At 36.8% G+C, this 23,126-nt stretch overlaps 1 protein-coding gene across 2 annotated transcripts in view; it reads left to right on the top strand.

Annotated features, from left to right (window-relative positions):
• Positions 1–23,126, top strand: part of TAF4B (TATA-box binding protein associated factor 4b) — a 197,223-nt gene that overhangs the window by 88,005 nt on the left and 86,092 nt on the right. For both annotated transcript variants that reach the window (XM_037805602.1, XM_037805603.1), the window contains exon 14: positions 18,148–18,258. In XM_037805602.1, coding sequence (XP_037661530.1) covers positions 18,148–18,258 — 111 coding nt within the window. The remainder of the gene's footprint in view (positions 1–18,147; positions 18,259–23,126) is intronic.

Below are 23,126 nucleotides of genomic sequence, written 5' to 3'. Positions count from 1 at the left end.
AACCAGTAGCCCAAAAACATTATCTATAGAAACATTTAAGATAAGTATTATAAAGATCTTAGGTTTAAGTTTGAGGTGGACCTTGGATAGGTTGGTTACGTTTCTTTTCCAGAAGGGCTGAAAAGAAGATAAGAAGAAAAAAAGAGTATAAATGGGGAACTGAAAGAAAAAAAGAGTTCTGTAATCTAAAAGGAATACAACACATTACATTGTTTTAAAAAACAGCATAAATCAAGTAGTATGTTTAAGTTAAAGGGAGAAGGTATCTGATTGAAATTATGAGGAAATTTCCTATTCTGGAAAGTAAGGATAGGTTGGAAGGGCTGATCAGCAACACATCAGAGTATATATTTCAAATTCCCAGACTCGCAGAAGTTCTGGGCAGTGTCCTGACATCATAAGAATTTGCCTTAGTGATTGGGAGTTAAAAAAAAAAAATCAGGCCCTCTACTGTTTGTGAAATGCCTGCCTAATAATTATCTTTGAGGACTTGTGGTATCCTTGAATTTTCGGTGGGGCTGGGATGGTGTTTTTTTTTGGTTCTTTTTTTATAAGATTCATCTGTTATAGGGTTTGTATAATATTTTAGGATTTAAACTTATTTCCCCCAATAAACTTGGTATTTTTAGTAGTAATTCAGAAATGATTAAGTACTATTGAGATTTTAGAGTTTGGTCAATGAATTTTCCCAAAGCATATCTATAATTCTATTTAAATTTTACTATTTTGAAGTGTCTATTGTTTGGCTTTAGGGTTTTATTATTATCTATAGGTATTCTTAACTTTTCATTGTCAAATTATTAATTCTCTGTATGCTGTATTCAAAACTTAGTGTGCTTTCTTTTTTTCTTTAGATTCTTCAAACTTTCCTTTTTTGCAGCATTAGCTGTTTTCGTTGCTACAAACTTATGATTGGATGGCACACGTAAGCCTTGGAGAAATACATTAACTTACCTCTTAGCTACTTCTTTTTGGTGGTGGTTGAGGGTAGCGTAGCGGTCTCTGGGATAACCCAATGTGTTTTACTTTTGATGACCTTTAAAAGTTTGTAGCAAAATTGGACTGAAGATGATGACTATTCTGTATTTTTAGATCATTTATTATGAAGGAGAGCTCTGCTGTCTTCTTTTGTACCTTCAGTACCTGCATTTTTTTCCTGTATCTTGCCTTTCTAATCATGAAAAGAAACACATTTTTAATTTCCCATAATGTAAATGCCATACCTATCTAGATAATTTAGTCCTTCCTATAAAATATGTACCTATGTCTGTACAGAGTGTGACACTTGGTTTATTCATTCTTCATGTTCTTCCTCTATGTCTAATCTTTTGGTTTCTGTTTTATTAATTTTTTGGAGATTTGATTGAGATACATTCATTTATCATATATTCCACCCAAATTCTTTAAATTTTATTTGTCCTTATCTTTTGTCCTTGAAAATTATGCTTAGCAGCAAGAGGTATCTTTATTGAACTTTACCTCTGAGTGCTTATGTGATCTTTAAGGCAATCTATTAAAATATTTTAGGTCTTGACAGAAGTTACTACTACCATGAGTTGTACTTGAAAATGAATGGAAACAAGTATAAACACCAAAGATAAAAATAATCTCTAATTGCTATTGCTGTATAGCTCTTTAAAGTGCTGACTTGAATTTCAGGGGATCCCTAGTTGATACTAGAGAGTCTGTGATAAGGGAAATGAAGGCTTCTGCCGTTTTCATTAGACATAAGGGAAGAAGTGAGGGTACTCCTAAAAGAGAATCTGCCAAGCCAGTTTGGTCTCTTTAAACCAAAGTGTGTAATGCTGATGTTGCTAAGCAAGTAAGCTTAAGTTTCATGAAACAAAGGCTAGTTGGATTATAATATAACAGAAACCCACTGGCAGAATTTGGTTTAAATTAGCTTCTATGGGTTCCAGTTAAGGTGGAGTAAACACATTTTACACTCACTCTCCCACTGAATATAGCTGTAAAACATGGACAGGATGCATGGAGCAGCTATTAGTGGACTTTGAAAAGTAAACAGTAGGCAGATTGGGGAAGAAGGTGAAAATTAAAAGTACCCCTGAACCAATGATGAGTTTGCCGTTCTTCACCACCACTACCCCACCACCACCGCCCATGCGTCCCACCACCATCACCCATTCCTCCTACCACCCGGCCCTAGACCCAGATAGAGTTGCAGAAGTAGGTGGCAAAGTAGGGTGACAAAAACCTCAGCTGTCTAATCAGACAACTAAATGGAGAGCCCTAGGAAGAATGCAAAGAGGGTCAAACTCAGAAAGCAGCCCTATAGCATTGTTAAACTCCGTGATACATACATAAGTCATACGTGGATCTGGTTCTAATCAGCATACGAAAGACTCTAAGATCTGAACTACTGACTACTGGCTGGCACACATGACGGACAGATCCAAATAACATTGCAAAGTCTTTGAAAATTGATGCTGGAGCCTCAGCCTACAGAAGTCATGTTGGAACTTGTGGTCTGAACCAACTGGATTGGTTGCTTGCTAAAACAAATATATCAACATTTGTCCAAGTGATTTAAACAAAACCCAGAGTATCATAATATAAAATCCAAAATATTCAGAATACAACTCAAAATTACTTGGCATATGAAGAGCCAGGGAAAGTTCAGCTCTCATGGGGAAAGACAATCAACAGATGTCAACCCCGTGATGACACAAATATAATTATATAGGAAACATGTTAAAGTAGCTACTATAAAAATGCTTCAAGAATCAGTTATGCACACACTTGAAATGATTGGTAAAATAGACAGTTCCAGCAAAGAAGTAGAAGATAGGAAGTTATCAAATGGGAAATATAGAACTGAAAATGACAATAGCCAAAATAAAAAACTCACTAGATAGGCTCAATAGCAGAATAGAAATGACAGAGGAAAGAGCCACTGAATTTGAAGATGGATAAACAGAATTTATCTAATAGGAATAGCAGAGATTTAAAAAAAAAAAAAAAAAAAAATAGTGCCTCAGAGACTTGGGGGACAATGGCAAAACTTCTGGCATTTGTGTTATTGGAGTCCCAGAAGAAGAAGAGGAAAACTGAAGGGAAGAAAGAAATTAAAAAAAAAAAAAAGGTTAAAAACTTTGTCTATGGATAAAGATATAAATCTAAAGTTTCAAAAAGCTCAGTGACCCTCCAAACAGGGTAATCCCAAAGAAATCCAGGCTTGGTCACATGGGAATCAATTTCTGAAAACTAAAGACATAGAAAAAAAATCTAAAGAGCTAGAGAAAAGGTCACATTTCAAGAGAACAATAATTTGAATGACTATGGCTTTCTAATCAGAAAAAAAATGGAGACCATATGGAAGTGGCAAAACATTTTTAAAGTTCTGGAAGAAAAGAACCCAGAACTTTATATCCAGTGAAAATATCCTTCAGGAATGAAGGTGAAATATAGACATTATCAGATGAAGGAAAATGAAGAGAATTCATTGCCAGCAGAATTGCTCCAACAGAATTGCTTAAGGAAGTTCTTCAAATCAAAGAAAAATGATAATGAAAGGGAACATTTGAACATCAGGAATGAAGAAAGAACAATAGAAATGGTAAACGTAATAGATTGCTCTTCTCCTTTTGAGTTATTTGAAATATATTTGGCTGAAAGCAGAAATTATACCACTGTCAGGGATTTTCAATGAATGTACAGAACATATAGAACAGCTATAACAAAGTATGGGAGGGTAAAGGGACAAACGTATGGGTAAGTTTTCTTCATTCTACTGAAGAGAGAAGTATTTGTCTGAAAATTTAAGTTTGTATATAATATCTAAAGCCACCACTAACATTTTTTTAAGAAACTGTTCAAAATATAGTTAAAAACACAGTGGACAAATGAAAAAATGGAATATTTAAAATGTTCAAATACCCAAAAGAATTTAGGAAAGGAGAAACAGTGAATTGAAAAACAGAGGAAACAAACAGAAAACAAATGATAAAATGATTCACCTAAATGCAAACATAATAGCAATTAAATTAAGTATAAATGGTCTAATTTCATCAATTAAAAGACATACTGTCAGAATTAATGGATTTAAAAACCGTGACTGATCTTTTATCTACTAACAAGAAACTCACTTCAAATCCAAGGATATAGGTAGGCTAAAATATAACAATAGGAAAAGATGTACCAAGCAAACACTTTGCAAAAGAAATTTAGAGTGGGTATATTAATATCAGACAATAGAGACTTAAGAGCAAAGAATATTATTAGTTTTCTTTAATAAAGAGGGATTTTACATGATAAAAGGGTTAACTCATCAAGAAGATGTAATAATTCTAAATATGTATGCACTATACAATAGAACTTTAAGATACATGAAGCAGAGACTGATGGAACTGAAAAGAGAAATAGACAAATCCACATTTGTAGTTGGAGGCTTTAGTATTCCTTGCTCAATTATAAATAGAAGTGAAAAACAGAAAACTAGCAAGATTAAGGAGGGACTAAATAGTACCATCAGCCAGCTGGCTCTAATTGGCATTTATAAAACACTCCACCTAACAGTGGCAGAATGCACATCCTGTTCAAGTGCACATGAATATTCCCCAAGATAGACCATATCTAGGATCATAAAACAAACATTAACAAATTTAAAATGATTGAAACCAACGATTATAGAAAGACAACAGGGAAATATCCAAACATTTGAAAATCAGACAGTGTACTTCTGCATAATCTATGGGTCAAAGAGGAAATCTCAGAATAGAAAATATTTTACACTAAACAAAAATGAAAAGACAACATATCAAAATTTGGGGGTGCAGCTAATGTAGTGCTTAGAAATTTATAGCATTAAATGCTTATATTAGAAAAGCAGTAAGGTCTCAAATCAATAATCTAAACTTCCACCTTACAAAACTACAATAAAAAGAGTACTACTCCCTCAAAGTAAGTAAATGAAGGAAACAGTAAAGGTAAGAGCAGAAACTAGTGACTTTGAAAATGAGGGAAAAAAGTAGGGAAGATCAGTGAATCCTAAAGTGGGTCTTTGAGCAACAAAATGCCTAGATCTCTAGAAAGACTGACAAATCAATAAAGGACATAAATCACCAATAACAGCAATAGAAGATGGCATATTATTACAGAGCTTGCAAGCATCAGAAGGATGAAAAGAATACAATTAACAACTCTATACACATAGTTAAATAAGTAGGTGAGATTATCAATATCTTGAAAAACACAAACTATTAAAACTTAGCCAAGATGAAATAGATTACCTTCATAATTCTATAATTATGAAAGAAATTAAATTTGTAGTTAAACCTTCCAATAAAGAAATCTCCAGGCATGGATAGATTCACTTCATAAATTCTACCAAACATCACAGAAGAATTATTACCAATTTTATATTCTCTCTTCCAGAAAATAGTATAGAAATATTTCCAATTCATTTTATGAGGTCAGCATTACCTTCATACCAAAATCAGAAAGACATTATAAAACAAGAAAACTACAGACTGTAGTATCCATCACGAATGTACAAATCCTCAAAAAAATATTAGCAAATCAAATCTAGCAATATATAAAAAGAATATTATACCATGGCCAAGTAGGAGTTTACCCCATTAATGCAAAGCTGATTTAATATTCAGAAAACAGGAAATGTAATCCACCATATTAACAGTTTGAGAAAGAAACATGACATCATCATTTCAATTGATGCAGAAAAAGCATTTGACAAAATTCAACATCCATTAATGATAAAAACTTGGCAGTCTAGGAATAGAAGGGCCCTCAATCTGATAAAGGACAACTATTAAACAAAAACACTACCACTAATCATTCTTAGTGGTGAAAACCTGAATGCTTTCTTGCAAAGATTAGGAAAAAAGGCAAGGATGTCTGCTGTTACCACTATTAGTCAGCAATGTGCAATAAGTCCTAGCCAATACTATGAGACAAAGAAAAGAAATAAAAGGCATATAGATTGGAGAAGAAGATATAAAACTGTCCCTATTTGCAAGTGACATGATTTTCTACATAGAAAACTCCCAACTTATCTACAAAACAAAAAACAGAAACTGTCCTACAACTGAGTTTCACAATCCAGGTTGCAGGATTCAAGGTCAACACACAATATCATTTCTAAATGCCATTAAGGTACATCTGGTAACTGAACATTTTTAAAAGGCCATTTACAATTGCTCTTCCAAAAATGAAGCACTTAGGTATAAATCTAACATGACAGGTGTTTGTATTAGGTAAACACAAAATTCTGATTAAAGAAATAAAAGAAGACAAACAAATGAAGAGACATGTTCATGGAGCGCAAGACTCAATATAGTAAAGATTTCACTTTTCTTAAATTGATCTACAGATTTAACATAATTCCAATAAAAATTGTGGTAGATCTGGACAAGCTGATGCTAAAGTTTATATGGAAAGGCAAAGGAACTAAATAGTTAAATCAATTTTGAAGAAAAAAATTAGTGGAATCACACCACCTGATTTTAAAACTTGGTATATAGCTACAATAATCAAAATAATGTGGTTTGGTAAAGGAATGGACACGTAGCTCAATGGAATAGAAAATAGAGAATCCAGAAATAGATGGCCAGTTGATCTTTGTGCAGGTACAAACTGGAAGAAAATATTTGCAAATCACATATCCAATAAGGGATTTGTGTGCAGGATATATAAGGAACTCTCAAAATTCGATAGAAAGAAAAAAACCAATCCAATTTTAAAAAGTAGGCAAAATGCTTAAAACAGGCATGTCACCAAAGAGGATATGTTGATGGCAAGTAAGCACATGAGGAGTTATTCAGCATCATTAGCCATTAAGAAATGGGAGATGAAAACAACAATGAGATCCTCCTGCGTACCTATTAGAGTGTCTCAAATGAAACATAACGATATACCAAGTGCTGGCAAGTATTCAGATTAGTAGGAACTTTCATACATTACTGATGGGAGTAAGAAATGGTATAGCTACTTTGGAAAACAATTTGGCAATTTTTTTACAAAGTTAAACGTTTACCATGCAATCCAGCAATTCTACATATTTGCTCTAGAAAAATGAATACTTAATCTTCATACAAAACCTGTACATGCATATTTTATTATAGTAGCTCTGTTCATAATCACCAAAAATTGGAAATAATCCCCAAATCCTTCAATAAGTGAATAAACACACTTAGTACATCCATACAATGAAATATTATACCTAGCATTAAAAAAGAATGAGCTATGTTACACACAACAGCTTGGTTGAATCTTAAAGACATGCTGAGTGAAAGAAGCTGGTCTTAAAAGGGTACACAGTGTATGATTCCATTTATGTGACATTAATGAAAAGACATACCTATAGTGAAGAAGATTCAGTGATTGGCGAGCATTACGGGTAGGTAGAGGGTATTATTATAAAGGACTAGCACATGACAGTTTCTTGGGGGTGATGGGAGTGTTTTGTATCCTTACTGGTGATTACTCAAATCTGTACATGTGTTAAAATTCATGGAACTATATATCCTCTGAAAAAAGTCAGTTTTACTGTGTGATAATTTTTTCATACTGAATTAAACTTGAGATATTAAATTGAACTTTGATAAAGTCCTATTTTTTTTCCTTAAACTTGTTATTTTGAAATAATTTCAAACTTACAGGATAGTTGCAAAAATAATACAAAATTCATACAGAGAACTCCAGCATACTCCCAGATAACCATATTCACCGATTTAACATTTTGCCAAATTTGTTATAACATTCTATCCGTCTGTTCTAGTTTGCTAATGCTGCAGGAATGCAAAACACCAGATATGGATTGGCTTTTATAAAAGGGGGTTTATTTGGTTACACAGTTACAGTCTTAAGGCCATAAAGTGTCCAAGGTAACACATCAGCAATTGGGTACCTTCACTGGAGGATGGCCAATGGTGTCCAGAAAACCTCTGTTAGCTGGAAAGGCACGTGGCTGGCATCTGCTCCAAAGTTCTGGTTTCAAAATGGCTTTCTCCCAGGACATTCCTTTCTAGGCTGCAGTTCCTCAAAACTGTCCCTCTTAGTTGCACTTGGGGTATTTGTCCTCTCTTAGCTTCCCCAGAGCAAGAGTCTGCTTTCAACGGCTGTCTTCAAAATGTCTCTCATCTGCAGCTCCTGTGTTTTCTTCAACGTGTCCCTCTTGGCTATAGCTGCTCTTCAAAATGTCACTCTCAGCTGCACTGAGTTCCTTCTGTTTGTCAGCCCATTTATATGACTCCACTGATCAAGCCCACCCTGAATGGGTGGGGCCACACCTCCATGGAAATTATCTCATCAGAGTTAGCACCCACAATTGGGTGGGGCACATTCCATGGAAACACTCAAAGAATTACAATCTAATTAACACTGATAGGTCCACCCACACAAGATTACATCAAAGATAATGGTGTTTGGGGGACATAATACATTCAAACGGTCACACCATCTGTCTGTCTGTCTTATTTATTCTAATTATCTGTCTATTTTCTAAACATTTGAGAGTATGTTGTATGTATCATAATCCTTGAACACATAATAATGTACACTTCTGAGAACAAGGATGTTCACTTAAGTACATTTATCAAGTTCAGGAACTTTAATATAGATGTAAAGCTTATAATCTACATTCCAATTTTAAAAAATTTTTTGTTTAGATTTATTCATATACTATATAATCATCTAAAGTATATAATCCATCGATCACATTACCATCATATAGTTTCTGATTCATCAACCTGATCTATTTTTTTTAACATTTCCTTGTACCAGAAAAAGTGAAAACAAGAATAAAAAAAAACAGAACTCCCAAATTGTTCCCCCCCAACTCTTCCTTTAGTTTTTTTTTTGTTTGTTTTGTTTTGTTTTGTTTGCCCCCGTTTTTCTACTCATATATCCATACACTGGACAAAGGGAAGTTTGGTTCACATGACTTTCCCAATCACATTATCACCCCTCATAAGACACTGTTATACAAACGTCTTCAAGATTCAAGGGTTCTGGGTTGTAGTTTGATAGTTTCAGGCATTTACTGCTAGCTATTCCAATTCATTAGAACCTGAAAAGGGTTATCTATATTGTGCGTAAGAGTGCCCACCAGAGTGACCTCTCGCCTTCTTTTGGACTCTCTCAGCCACTGACACTTACTTTGTTTCATTTCACATCCCCCTTTTGGTCAAGGAGATGTTCTCTATCCCATGATATTGGGTCTAGATACCTCCCTGGGAGTCATATTCCATGTTGCCAGGGAGATTTACACCCCTGGGTGTCAGATCCCATGTAGGGGAGAAGGCAGTGATTTCACTTGCCAAGGTGGCTTAGCTAGAGAGAGAGGGCCACATCTGAGCAACAAAGAGGCATTCAGGAGGAGACTCTTCGGCACAATTATAAGCATGCCTAGCCTCTCCTTTGCAGTAACAGTCTTCCCAAGGGCAAGTCCCGTGATAGAGGGCTTGGCACATCAAATCGCCAGTCCCCAATCTCTGCAAGCACATCAGGAGCCATAAAGGTGGGGAAGCCCGACACCCTTGCATTCTCCACCAGCTCCTCAGGGGGTCTCTGCATATTTTTTTTCATTGTTTTTTTTTTTAATTAATTGTTAACTATATAAAAAAAAGAAAAAAACATAAGATAAAAAAACATTTCAAAGCAACCAAAACAAGGGAATAAGAAAAAGAAAACTAACCTCAAATAACTACTTTACTTCCAACATTTTCCTACTCCATCCCAAGAAAATGTACAGACTGTAACCCAGCAAAGGAATAAGAAAGATAACCTAAGATAGCAACATTTCTGTGAACTTGTTCCAACAATAGCCACCAGAAATTAACAAACCATAGGCATTTCTGGGCATTGCCAGAACGTTAAATTTACCCACGATAGCTTACCTGTTCTTATTAGGTTATCGTTCCCCTTTCAGTAATTGCTCTCTATCGCTACATCCCCTACAATCTACATTATAAACCATTTATTTTACATTTTTCAATGTTCACATTAGTGGTAGCATATATTTCTCTTTTTGTGCCTGGCTTATTTCACTCAGCATTATGTCTTCAAGTTTCATCCATGTTGTCACATGTTCCTTCTTACTACTGCGTAGTATTCCATCATGTGTATATACCACATTTGATTTATCCACTCATCTGTTTAAGGACATTTGGGTTGTTTACATCTCTTAGCAATTGTGAATAATGCTGCTATGAACATTGGCGTGCAGATACCTGTTCGTGTCACTGCTTTCAGATCTTCCGGGTATATACTTAGTATATACTAACTCTGTGTCTAGTTTTCTAAGGAACTACCAGACTGACTTCCAGAGTGGCTGAACCATTATACAGTCCCACCAACAATGAATAAGAGTTCCAATTTCTCCACATCCTCTCCAGCATTTGTAGTTTCCTGTTTGTTTAATGTCAGCCATTCTAATTGGTGTGAGATGGTATCTCATTGTGGTCTTAATTTGCATCTCTCTAATAGCTAGTGAAAATGAACATTTTTTCATGTGTTTCTTGGCCATTTGTATTTCCTCTTCAGAGAACTGTCTTTTCATATCTTTTGCCCATTTTATAATTGGGCTGTCTGTACTATTGTCATTGAGTTGTAGGATTTCTTTATATATGCAAGATGTCAGTCTTTTGTCAGATATGGTTTCCAAAAATTTTTTCCCATTGAGTTGGGTGCCTCTTCACCTTTTTGACAAATTCCTTTGAGGTACAGAAACTTCTAAGTTTGAGGAGTTCCCATTTATCTATTTTTTCTTTTGTTGCTTGTGCTTTGGGTGTAAGGTCTAGGAAGTGACCGCCTCATACAAGGTCTTGAAGATATTTCCCTACATTATCTTCTAGAAGCTTTATGGTACTGTCTTTTATATTGATGTCTTTGATCCACTTTGAGTTAATTTTTGTGTAGGGTGTGGTGTAGGGGTCCTCTTTCATTCTTTTGGATATGGATATCCAACTCTCCCAGCCCCAATTGTTGAAAAGACTATTATGTCCCAGTTTGGTGGCTTTGGGGGCCTTATCAAAGATCAGTCAGCCGTAGATCTGGGGGCCTATCTCCGAATTCTCAGTTCAATTCTGTTGATCAATATGTCTATCTTTGTTGATAGACATGCTGTTTTGACTACTGTTTTGACTGCTGTGGCTTTATAATACGCTTCAAAGTCAGGGAGTGTAAGTCCTCCCTCTTCGTTTTTCTTTTTTACAGTGTTTTTAGCAATTCGAGGCATCTTCCCTTTCCAAATAAATTTGATAACTAGCCTTTCCAAGTCTGCAAAGTAGGTTGTTGGAATTTTGATTGGGATTGCATTGAATCTGTAGATGAGTTTGGGTAGAATTGACATCTTAATGACATTTAGCCTTCCAATCCATGAACATGGAGTATTTTTCCATCTTTTAAGGTCCCTTTCTACTTCTTTTAGTAGAATTATATGATTTTCTTTGTACTGGTCTTTTACATCTTTGGTTAAGTTTATTCCTAGGTACTTGATTTTTTTAGTTGCTATTGAAAATGGTATCTTTTTCTTGAGCATGTCTTCACTTTGTTCATTTCTAGCATATAGAAACATTACTGACTTATGTGCATTAATCTTGTATCCCGCTGCTTTGCTAAATTTGTTTATAACCTCTAGTAGCTGTATCATCGATTTCTCAGGGTTTTCCAGATATGTGATCGTATCATCTGCAAATAATGTGAGTTTTACTTCTTCCTCTCCAATTTGGATGCCTTTTATTTCTTTGTCTTGCCAGATTGCCCTGGCTAGCACTTCTAGCACAGTGTTGAATAACAGTAGTGATAGCGGGCATCCTTGTCTTGTTCCTGATCTTAGAGGGAAGGCTTTCATCTCTCGCCATTGAGTACTATGCTGGCTGTGGGTTTTTCATATACGCTCTTTATCATGTTGAGGAAGTTTCCTTCAATTCCTACCTTTTGAAGTGTTTTTATCAAAAAGGGATGTTGGATTTTGTCAAATGCTTTTTCAGCATCTATTGAGATGATCAATTGATTTTTCCCTTTTGACTTGTTAATGTGTTGTAATACATTGATTGTTTTTCTTATGTTGAACCATCCTTGCATGCCTGGAATGAACCCCACTTGGTCATGGTGTATGATTTTTTTAATGTGTCTTTGGATTCGATTTGCAAGTATTTTGTTGAGGATTTTTGCATCTATATTCATTAGGGAGATTGGCCGGTAGTTTTCCTTTTTTGTAGCATCTTTGCCTGGTTTTGGTATTAGGTTGATGTTAGCTTCATAAAATGTGTTAGGTAGTGTTCCATTTTCTTCAATGTTTTGAAAGAGTTTGAGTAAGATTGGTGTCAGTTCTTTTTGGAAAGTTTGGTAGAATTCCTCTGTGAAGCCATCTGGCCCTGGGCATTTATTTGTGGGAAGTTTTTTGAAGAGTGATTAGATCTCTTTGCTTGTGATTGGTTGGTTGAGGTCTTCTATTTCTTCTCTGGTCAGTCTAGGTGTTCATATGTTTCCAGGAAATTGTCCATTTCCTCTGCATTATCCAGTTTGTTGCCATACAGTTGTTCATAGTATTCTCTTATAATTTTTTTAATTTCTTCAGGATCCACAGTAATGTTGCTTTTCTCATTCATTATTTTGTTTATTTGGGTCTTCTCTCTTTTTCGTTTTGTCAGTCTAATTAGGCACTTGTCAATCTTGTTGATCTCGAAGAACCGACTTTTGGTGTTATTTATTCTCTCTATTGTTTTTTTTTGTTCTCTATGTCATTTATTTCTGCTTTTGTCCTTGTTATTTCTTTTCTTCTACTTGGTTTAGGATTAGTTTGCTGTTCTTTTTCTAGCTTCTTCAGTTGCTCCATTAGTTCTTTGATTTTATCTCTTCCTTCCTTTTTGATGTATGCATATAGCGCTATAAATTTCCCCCAGTACCGCTTTTGCTGCATCCCATAGGTTTTGATATGTTGTGTTCTCATTTTCATTCATCTCTATATATTTAGCAATTTCTCTTCCTATTTCTTCTTTAACCCACTGTTTGTTTAGGAGTGTGTTGTTTAGTCTCCAGATATTTATGAATTTTCTAAGTCTCTGATGGTTATTGACTTCTAATTGTATTCCATTGTGGTCAGAGAATGTGCTTTGAATAATTTCAATTTTTTAAAAAATTTACTGAGGCTTGCTTTATGTCTCAGCATATGATCTATTCTGGAGAAAGTTCCATGGGCAGTAGAGAAAAATGTGTATCCTGGTGATTTGGGATGTAATGTTCTATATATATCTGTTAAATCAAATTCATTTATCAGAATGTGTAGGTTTTGCATTTCATTATTGGTCTTCTATCTGGTTGATCTATCTATAGGAGAGAGTGAGTGTTGAAGTCTCCCACAATTATTGTGGAAACATCAGTTGCTTCCTTTAGTTTTGCCAGTGTTTGTCTCATTTATTTTGTGGCACCTTGATTGGGTGCATAAACATTTATGATTGTTACTTCTTGTTGAATTGCCCATTTCATTAGTATGTCATGGACTTCTTTCTCTCTTAACATCCTTGCATTTAAAGTCTTTTATCTGAGATTAATATTGCTACTCCTGATTTATTTTGGCTGTAGGTTGCATGACATATTTTTTTCCATCCTTTCACTTTGAATTTCTTTGTGTCCCTGTGTCTCTTGTATGTAACATATTGATCGTTTGTATTTTTTTAAATCCATTCTGCCAATCTATATCTTTTAATTGGGGAGTTTAATCCATTTACATTCAACGTTATTTCTGTGACGGTATTTCTTGAATTAGCCATCCTATCCTTTGGCTTATGTTTGTCAGATATATTTTTTCACTCTCTCTCTGAATGTTCTTTGAAGTACCCATACTGAATCTCTTTAGTACCGAACCTTTCTCCCCATCTCTCTCTCTCCTTTGTTTCTCTGTCGGTAGGGCTCCCTTTAGTACCTCAAGTAGGGCAGGTCTTCTGCTAGCAAATTCTCTCAGCATTTGTTTGTCTGTGAAAAATTTAAGCTCTCCCTCAAATTTGAAGGAGAGCTTTGCTGGATAAAGAATTCTTGGTTGGCAATTTTTCTCTCTTAGAATTTTAAATATGTCATGCCACTGCCTTCTTCCCTCCATGGTGGCTGCTGAGTAGTCATTACTTAGTCTTATGCTGTTTCCTTTGTAACTGGTGAATTGCTTTTCTCTTGCTGCTTTGAGAACTTGCTCCTTCTTTTCCGTATTTGACAGTTTATCAGAATATGTCTTGGAGTGGGTTTATTTGGATTTATTCTTTTTGGAGTTCCCTGGGCATTTATGATTTGTGTATTTATGTTGCTTAGAAGCTTTGGGAAGTTTTCTCCAACAGTTTCTTTGAGTACTCTTCCTAGACTTTTACTCTTCTCTTCCCCTTCTGGAAAACCAGTGGGTCTTATATTTGGACATTTTATATTATCTATCATATCCCTGAGGTCCATTTCGATTGTTTTCCCCATTCTTTCTTTTGTTGTTTCACTTTCCATTCTTTCTTCTTTGAGGTCACTGATTCACTGTTCAACTTCCTCTACTCTTATACTATGAGTATCCAGAATCTTTTTAATTTGGTCGACAGTTTCTTTTATTTCCATAGGATTGTCTATTTTTTTTATTTACTCTTGCAGTTTCTTCTATATGCTCTTCTAGGATCTTCTTCATGTCCTTTATATCCTGTGCCATGCTCTTGTTATTTGTCTTTAGTTCTTTGATTAATTGCTCCAAGTACTGTCTCTCCTCTGACCTTTTGATTTGGGTGTTTGTGTTTGGGTTATCCATATCGTTTGGTTTCTTCATATGCTTCAAAATTTTCTGTTGTTTTTGGGCTCTTGGCATTTGCTTAACTTGATAGGATTCTTTTAGGATCTGTAGGCTTATTCAAACACTTATCTCTAATTTGTCAGATCTGCAGCTTGGTGGCGTACACTTTCTCTAACTAACCAGCATGTGGCGTCTGCAAGCCACCTATTCCCCTCAAGCCAGTTCTCCCCAACTTTGTCTTTGTGGTGAGTGGGGGTCTGAATCTTGTGGGGGTCCTGTTGGTGCAACAGGTTTGCATGTATAGTTGGTGCTACATGCCCTGAATGTGGGGCTTTTGTCTGAGCGGTTAGGGAGGGAGGGCAGCTTTAATAATCAAACCTCCCAGGTGTTCCTGGTGATTTTAAGCTGTTGCAAGAGTCTAAACCTTCAGTTCAGTCTTGCCACAGTTTGTTTCTGCCACTGACCCACAAGTCCTTGGTATTGGTGTATGGTCCCTAGGACTTCCGAGTGGGTCCCTCTTCCAAGCTGTGCCCTCCTAGGGCCTCTGCTGAGGGAAGACTGTGCTACATGTGAGCGCCACACCCCAAGGGAAATTCTGGGCCACAGGGCCCTGTAGGGGTATTCTCATCCTGCTGAAAGGATGGCTGTGTTGCGTGTGTTGATTTCCCCCTTTTCACACACCTCACCTTCCTAGCTCCGGGACAGTTAGCTGCGGGTGCATGAAAGGCTGTCGTCCACGCCAGATACTGTGGCATGTGCGTGTGTTGCTGGAAACATTTCCCATCACGCTGGGTTTGGCGCAGCTCTGGGCTGCAGCACCGGCGCCAGGCAGGAGTGTTCCCAGCCCCCCGGGAAGATGGCTGTATGGGGCTTGGTTATTTTCCTCTTTTTGCTAGCTTCTGCCTTCCTAGCTCCGAGACAATTAGCAGCATGTGCACGAAAGGCTATTGTCCACGCCAGATATTGAGGCGTGCCCTCAGATTGTGGGGACGCAGTTCCCGCCTTGCTTCACCGTGTGGTTCTCGCTGCCATATCCGCAATCACTTTGGGTTTTTAAAACTAGTCCAACTCCAAACGCCAATCCCCGGTTTCCCCAGACCGCAGCATGGCTGCCAGTTATCCAGCAGGCTCACAGACTTGTTTCAGAACGCAGACTCCCGGTTTCACCAAGTTCATGGTCCCTGTGGATTTAGCAGACCTTATCCAGCTGGTGGATTGCTGGAACTGGTGTTCTGTGTCACTTTCTGTCTTTTATCTAGTATTTTTCATGGAGATTTTTTTGGCCCTGTCTCTCCTAACCGCCATCTTCCAGAAGCCCCATATTCCAATTTTTCCATATGTCCCAATAATTCCTTTTGAAGCCCTGTTATTGTACTTTGAGGAGTCCAAATGAGTTGATTGCAAAAACACTGATATGCTACACTAATGGAGCAAATGAAATCCGGTTTCAACTGGCAAGGCTGTCACTCAGTAGCTGACTGTTTTTACTGAATTAAACCTTATTTGTTGTCATCTTCACCTGCTATGTATGCCAAATCTGCAGTAATGCCCAGAAGTTCCCCCTGTAAGTTCTTGGTTTTCCTGTATTGTGCTGGCCAAGCTACATTGTTCTTGAGAAAATTTGTATAAATATGGAGCCAACCAAAACTGTGGTCAGTTTCCATTTTTTTTTAAAGTATTTTGCAGAACATTGTGTGTGAGACTTCAGAAAACCAAAGTATAGTTTGTAGAGTAGGAGAAAATGTTTTTATATAGGTGGGGGAATTTGAAGACAGGCCAATTCAAAATCCTTTCAGTCAGTGTGACTATTGCAGATTCCATTTCTCTGCAAGGAACTACTTAAATACAGCTTGCTGCTTGATTTGTGCTACAGGAATATTCACTAAAATCATTATTTCACCATCTAGAAGTTCCAGATTGTGGCAGCATCAGAGTCTGAAACTATATTTTTTATTATTAAAAAGGCCAGTAGCAATAAAAGTTTCTAGAACTTCTGAAACACTTTTAGCAATTTATATAAGTGAACACACAATTTAAAAGAATGATTTATGCTCTGCTATTTGTGTAGCAAATGGAAAATGATTCTCAGTTCATCTTCTATAGTTAACTGTTTCTGCTTTATTAAAGATCCCATTACCTATGTCTTGTTCTGTACCTTTCTTCTAATATTAAAATAACAGTCTGAAGTGTTCTTAAAGTGGGGTTTCTTTGCTTTGTATATCCTTCATACTGACTAGTTCACCATGAAATATTTCCTATTTTCATCCTGCTCTTTTCTTAACATGGGTTAAAAATTTGGTTAGTACACTTTCAAAATAATATTCTCAATATATTTGTAGAATTCCCCAACAGATTACTTTCAGTTGACTATCTTCAAGTTAGATCTTGTTTGAATTTTTTATTGAATCCCAGGTTCTTTCCTCCTTTCCCTATATAATAACAAGACTTTTGTTTAATTTTTGTTCTTTTTAATAAGATTTTGATGGAAATTAAATACTCATCCTCTTCTGGAAAATCTTAAGGACCTAGTGTTGTTTTATTTTGAATTTCTCACCTTATTTATTTTATACAATATCAGTTGACACTTAACCTACCTTGATTAAATGATGCTAAGTTTCATGCATTTATTTTTCAATTTTACTGTCTTATTCATCTACCTTTTAATAGGTCCTTTTCTATGAGTACTTCTGTGTAGTTTTGCCCATGTATCTGGATAGTAAGTAAAAAATTATACCTTCTAGGTTTAGGCATTCTGGATTAAATATGGTGAAAACTCTATAATGAAATAGTATTAAATAGTACTAAATACATTTTTGCCATGAAGATGTATAGCAAGTCCATGACTTGTATATGCAAATGAGAAATTTTAATGTATTGAGGTTTTTAAAGCTCACACTTGGCTCTGATTTCTATCACTAACTTTTTGTGTGACATTGGTTAAGTTTTCCTAATGTCTTAGAGCTTCATAGTTGCCATTAACTAAAAGCAGGATCAGGTGTATGTATGATTTTCATAGGTTATTATATTAATATATACCTATTTTCTTTTGATCTGAAGATTGACTGTAGTTTGTCCAGTCTCTCTCCAATTCACTCTTGAACTTACTTTTCTGGAATTTCTTACGTTTGTTTGAACTGGGTAGACATAATGCTTTACGTATCTTTCATTTCTTCTTCTTCTGTCCCGAACTTGCTTTTTACCTAAGTCTGCAGCTTCTTTTTAAGAGTTACAGGATTAAAGAGGTTTTAGGGCAAAGAAATCAGGAAATGTGTCTTACGCTATTAGAGGAATCTAATATTTATTTTACACTGTAATTTTATTTGGTGAAGAACACAGAAATAGTCTTAGTCATCAGTTTCTTTCCCCTTCTGAGCATGACCATGTGTAAATGTTGATTTTTTTTCTCCATCTTCTAGTTACAACAGTTGGAGCTCGCACAGATTCGGCATAGAGATGCTAATCTCACAGCTCTTGCAGCTATTGGACCGAGGAAGAAAAGACCGCTAGAATCTGGATCTGCAAGTGAGGTATTGAAATGATGTTTGTTATTTTATTTTTTCATGTCAAGAAAGTAGGCTAAAAAGAGCAAAGATATGTAAATAGTTTGGCTTACTGTGTACACTATTGTTGTCAAGCTCTTCTTTACCTATTTAACAAAATTTTAATCTTTGCCTGATTTTTAAGATGTGTAGTACCTTGAACTTTATTCCAGCTTATTACTTACTTTACACTTCTTTCTGTCCCCCATCTCTAGTCATCCTGATGTCTCAGTATCTCAGTTATTTATTACTGTGCATTCTTTCTAGCAGTTTTACCTCATCCACTCTCTTCTATGTATCTAAATGCTGCTCATCTATTAGGACTGAATCTGCCATCTTATTTCTTCCGTAAACCCTGACTTGTTTATTCTCACACTGACTTTTCCTTTTCTGACTACATAACGTGTTTGCCTGGCATTCGTTGTTCTCTGATTGTTCCTTGTATGTATATCATTGGAATTTAGACTGAGGCATCTGTTCCTTAAGCTTGTATCCAGCTTGTGTTATGCTGGAAATTTCCTTGAATTCTGGGAGCTAACAAAAAATTAAAAGAAGGAAAAAAAGAAAATTACTGTCACAGTCTTTGCAAATTGACCTGTGTGAGTGCTCTCCTTCAGGGAAAATCCTTACAATGAGTTTAGAAATAGCCCTCAGGCCAAAATATAGGGTCCTCTCTGATTCTTTCTGCACATGTGTCTTGTCTTGGGCATGTGTGTGTGGCCCTAAGAATTTCCCCCATTTACACAGATATAAATGTCCCCTCTTCCCTAGGAAACAGCTTTCTCATGGTCCTGGGCACTGCGTTGTATGTCCCACAGTCTGCAGTCCCTTGTCCCAGTCATCCACAACTTGAAGCTCTTTGGCAGTGTTCTTTAGAAGAGCTCTGTGAGCTGCCTTCCCCACTGAAAGCAAATTCTGGGATGGTGAGCCTATGTTGAGTATCTTGATTCAGTCTCTTAGGCTTGTTTCAGATGTACATGTCCCCAGTATGTACAGGAGGAGATTACACTGCTCGTTCTGGAACTGGGATGAGAGACCTACACTGGGAACATGGCCAGCCAGGGCACCACAAGATAATACCACTTTTATGTGGCCTTTTCCTTGATTCATTATGTTCCATTTCTGCAAGCTTTACCTCTTTTTTGGAACTTTCAGAAAGATGCTTCTGACAGTTTTTGTTGGTTGTTCAGTGCTTCTGTGGTGGGACAGAGCCCTGAAGCCTCTCACTCTGCCATCTTGCTTGGGGTGGATTGTGTTAACACTTTTGTCACTTCACCATTTAAATATAAGGCTTTGATTTATCCAGAATTTCTTTTGAATAAGAGTTGAGATATGGATTTAGCTTCATCCCGTAAGTTCTCCCCACCCTCCCTCCCACCATGCCTGGCAAATTGCCCTAACACCATTTTCTCAAGAATTCCTTGCCCACTGATTTGAAATGCCACCTTTATCACATACAATTTTGTATGGAATAAACATTCCCTCATGTATTTGAGTCTGTTTCTAAAGTGCACTCCGGACCAGTGCTGTCAGAACTTCCTGTGATGATGAAATATTCTGTATATGCACTGTCCTGAATATCCAAATACGGCCTTTGAGCTCTTGAAATGTGGCTAGTGTGACTGAGGAAATGAATTTAAATGTTTTAAAATGGGCAAAAGATATGAAAAGACAGTTCTCTGAAGAGGAAATACAAATGGCCAAGAAACACATGAAAAAAATGTTCAGCTTCACTAGCTATTAGAGAGATGCAAATTAAGACCACAATGAGATACCATCTAACACCGATTAGAATGGCTGCCATTAAACAAACAGGAAACTACAAATGCTGGAGGGGATGTGGAGAAATTGGAACTCTTATTCATTGTTGGTGGGACTGTATAATGGTTCAGCCACTCTGGAAGTCAGTCTGGCAGTTCCTCAGAAAACTAGATATAGAGTTACCATTTGATCCAGCGATTGCACTTCTCGGTATATACCCGGAAGATCGGAAAGCAGTGACACGAACAGATATCTGCACGCCAATGTTCATAGCAGCATTATTCACAATTGCCAAGAGATGGAAACAACCCAAATGTCCTTCAACAGATGAGTGGATAAATAAAATGTGGTATATACACACGATGGAATACTACGCGGCAGTAAGAAGGAACGATCTCGTGAAACATATGACAACATGGATGAACCTTGAAGACATAATGCTGAGCGAAATAAGGCAGGCACAAAAAGAGAAATATTATATGCTACCACTAATGTGAACTTTGAAAAATGTAAAACAAATGGTTTATAATGTAGAATGTAGGGGAACTAGCAGTAGAGAGCAATTAAGGAAGGGGGAACAATAATCCAAGAAGAACAGATAAGCTATTTAACGTTCTGGGGATGCCCAGAAATGACTATGGTCTGTTAATTTCTGATGGATATAGTAGGAACAAGTTCACAGAAATGTTGCTATATTATGTAACTTTCTTGGGGTACAGTAGGAACATGTTGGAAGTTAAGCAGTTATCTTAGGTTAGTTGTCTTTTTCTTACTCCCTTGTTATGGTCTCTTTGAAATGTTCTTTTATTGTATGTTTGTTTTCTTTTTAAGTTTTTTTTTTCATACAGTTGATTTAAAAAAGAAGGGAAAGTTAAAAAAAAGAAAAAAAGAAAAACAAGGAAAAAAAAAAAGATGTAGTGCCCCCTTGAGGAGCCTGTGGAGAATGCAGGGGTATTCACCTACCCCACCTCCATGGTTGCTAACATAACCACAGACATAGGGGACTGGTGGTTTGATGGGTTGAGCCCTCTACCATAAGTTTTACCCTTGGGAAGACGGTTGCTGCAAAGGAGAGGCTAGGCCTCCCTATATTTGTGCCTAAGAGTCTCCTCCTGAATGCCTCTTTGTTGCTCAGATGTGGCCCTCTCTCTCTGGCTAAGCCAACTTGAAAGGTGAAATCACTGCCCTCCCCCCTATGTGGGATCAGACACCCAGGGGAGTGAATCTCCCTGGCAACGTGGAATATGACTCCCGGGGAGGAATGTAGACCTGGCATCGTGGGACGGAGAACATCTTCTTGACCAAAAGGGGGATGTGAAAGGAAATGAAATAAGCTTCAGTGGCAGAGAGATTCCAAAACGAGCCGAGAGATCACTCTGGTGGGCACTCTTACGCGCACTTTAGACAACCCTTTTTAGGTTCTAAAGAATTGGGGTAGCTGGTGGTGGATACCTGAAACTATCAAACTACAACCCAGAACCCATGAATCTCGAAGACAGTTGTATAAAAATGTAGCTTATGAGGGGTGACAATGGGATTGGGAAAGCCATAAGGACCAAATTCCACTTTGTCTAGTTTATGGATGGATGTGTAGAAAAGTAGGGGAAGGAAACAAACAGACAAAGGTACCCAGTGTTCTTTTTTACTTCAGTTGCTCTTTTTCACTCTAATTATTATTCTTGTTATTTTTGTGTGTGTGCTAATGAAGGTGTCAGGGATTGATTTAGGTGATGAATGTACAACTATGTAATGGTACTGTAAACAATCGAAAGTACAATTTGTTTTGTATGGCTGCGTGGTATGTGAATATATCTCAATAAAATGATGATTAAAAAAAAAAAAGTAATTTAAATTTGAATAGTTACATGAGACCAGTAACTACTGTTTTGGACAGTATAGCATAACTATTCTGATGTGAGTCTATTTATCAGTACCAATTAGTTACTGTAGTCTTTTTTTTTTTCCGTTTTTTTTTTATTGTGAACTTTAACATATATACATAACAGTGATAACTTTTAAATGTACAATTTCACAAGTAGTTAGAGAGCAAATCTCAAAGAATGTCATGGGTCACAGTTCCACAACTTCAGCCATTTCCATTATTGTAAAATATAACATGCATACAGAAAGATGTTATCTCTTGATGTACAGTTCAACAGTCATTTAGGTAATTTCAAAAATTGTTATGGGTTACAGTTCCACAGTTCTTTCCTTATTATGCAATACAACGTATATACAGAAAAGTGAAGACCATCAAGGCCCAATTCAACAAGCAGCTATAGAGCAAATCCCAAGGGATGCTATAGGCTACAGTTCCACCCTGTCATTTACGTCCTTCCAGCCATTCCAACAACCCAGCATCCAAATATACACATACATATATATATAATTATATAAAGTTTCAGTATTCATAGACCTTTGTTCAATCTTATCTTGCTTGTCGCTGCTCTTTCCTCTCATTTAATCTTTTTCTCCATCTTCAGGGGTGTCTAGGCAGTGAGCACCCTAACTTGTTCATATTAAAAGGGAATGTCAAAAGTATGGGGAAGGGGGCCGCATCTGATAGTTGATCTTAAAGGGACTGTTGCCTTGGGTTTTAGGACTTGTCTGGTCTAGGAACACTCTGGTGGATTTAAGTTTCTGAAAGATAAAACTTAGTGCATCTTTTATAGAATATCAGGTAGGGACCTAAGTATTTGGGGACTCCTTTTGGTAAGGGCATGGCATTCTGTGACCAATTGGGATGTCTAGCTAGAGCCTGCATAAGAGAAACCTCCAGGATAGCCTCTCAACTCGATTTGAGATCTCTCTGCCACTGTGACCTCAGCTTTCGCACCCCCCCCCCCCCATACGTTGGTCAAGTAGGTATTTTCAATTTCTTGCTGCCAGGGCCAGGCTCATTCCTGGGAATCATGTCCCATGTTGCCAGGGAGATTCATTCCCCTGGGAGTCATGTCCCTTCTGGGGATGTGGGTGTGGGTGTGGGTTTAATGAATTTGCTGAGTTAGCTTAGAGAGAGAGGCTACATCTGAGCAACAAAGAGGTTGCCTGGAAGTGCCTCTTAAGGATAATTGTAGGAGGGCTAAGCCTCCTAT

Source organism: Choloepus didactylus, chromosome 16 (genome assembly GCF_015220235.1).
Source record: "Choloepus didactylus isolate mChoDid1 chromosome 16, mChoDid1.pri, whole genome shotgun sequence".
Taxonomy (NCBI): Eukaryota; Metazoa; Chordata; class Mammalia; order Pilosa; family Megalonychidae; genus Choloepus; species Choloepus didactylus.
Note: the sequence above shows the minus strand (reverse complement) of the source record. Positions and strands in the feature narration are given on the sequence as shown.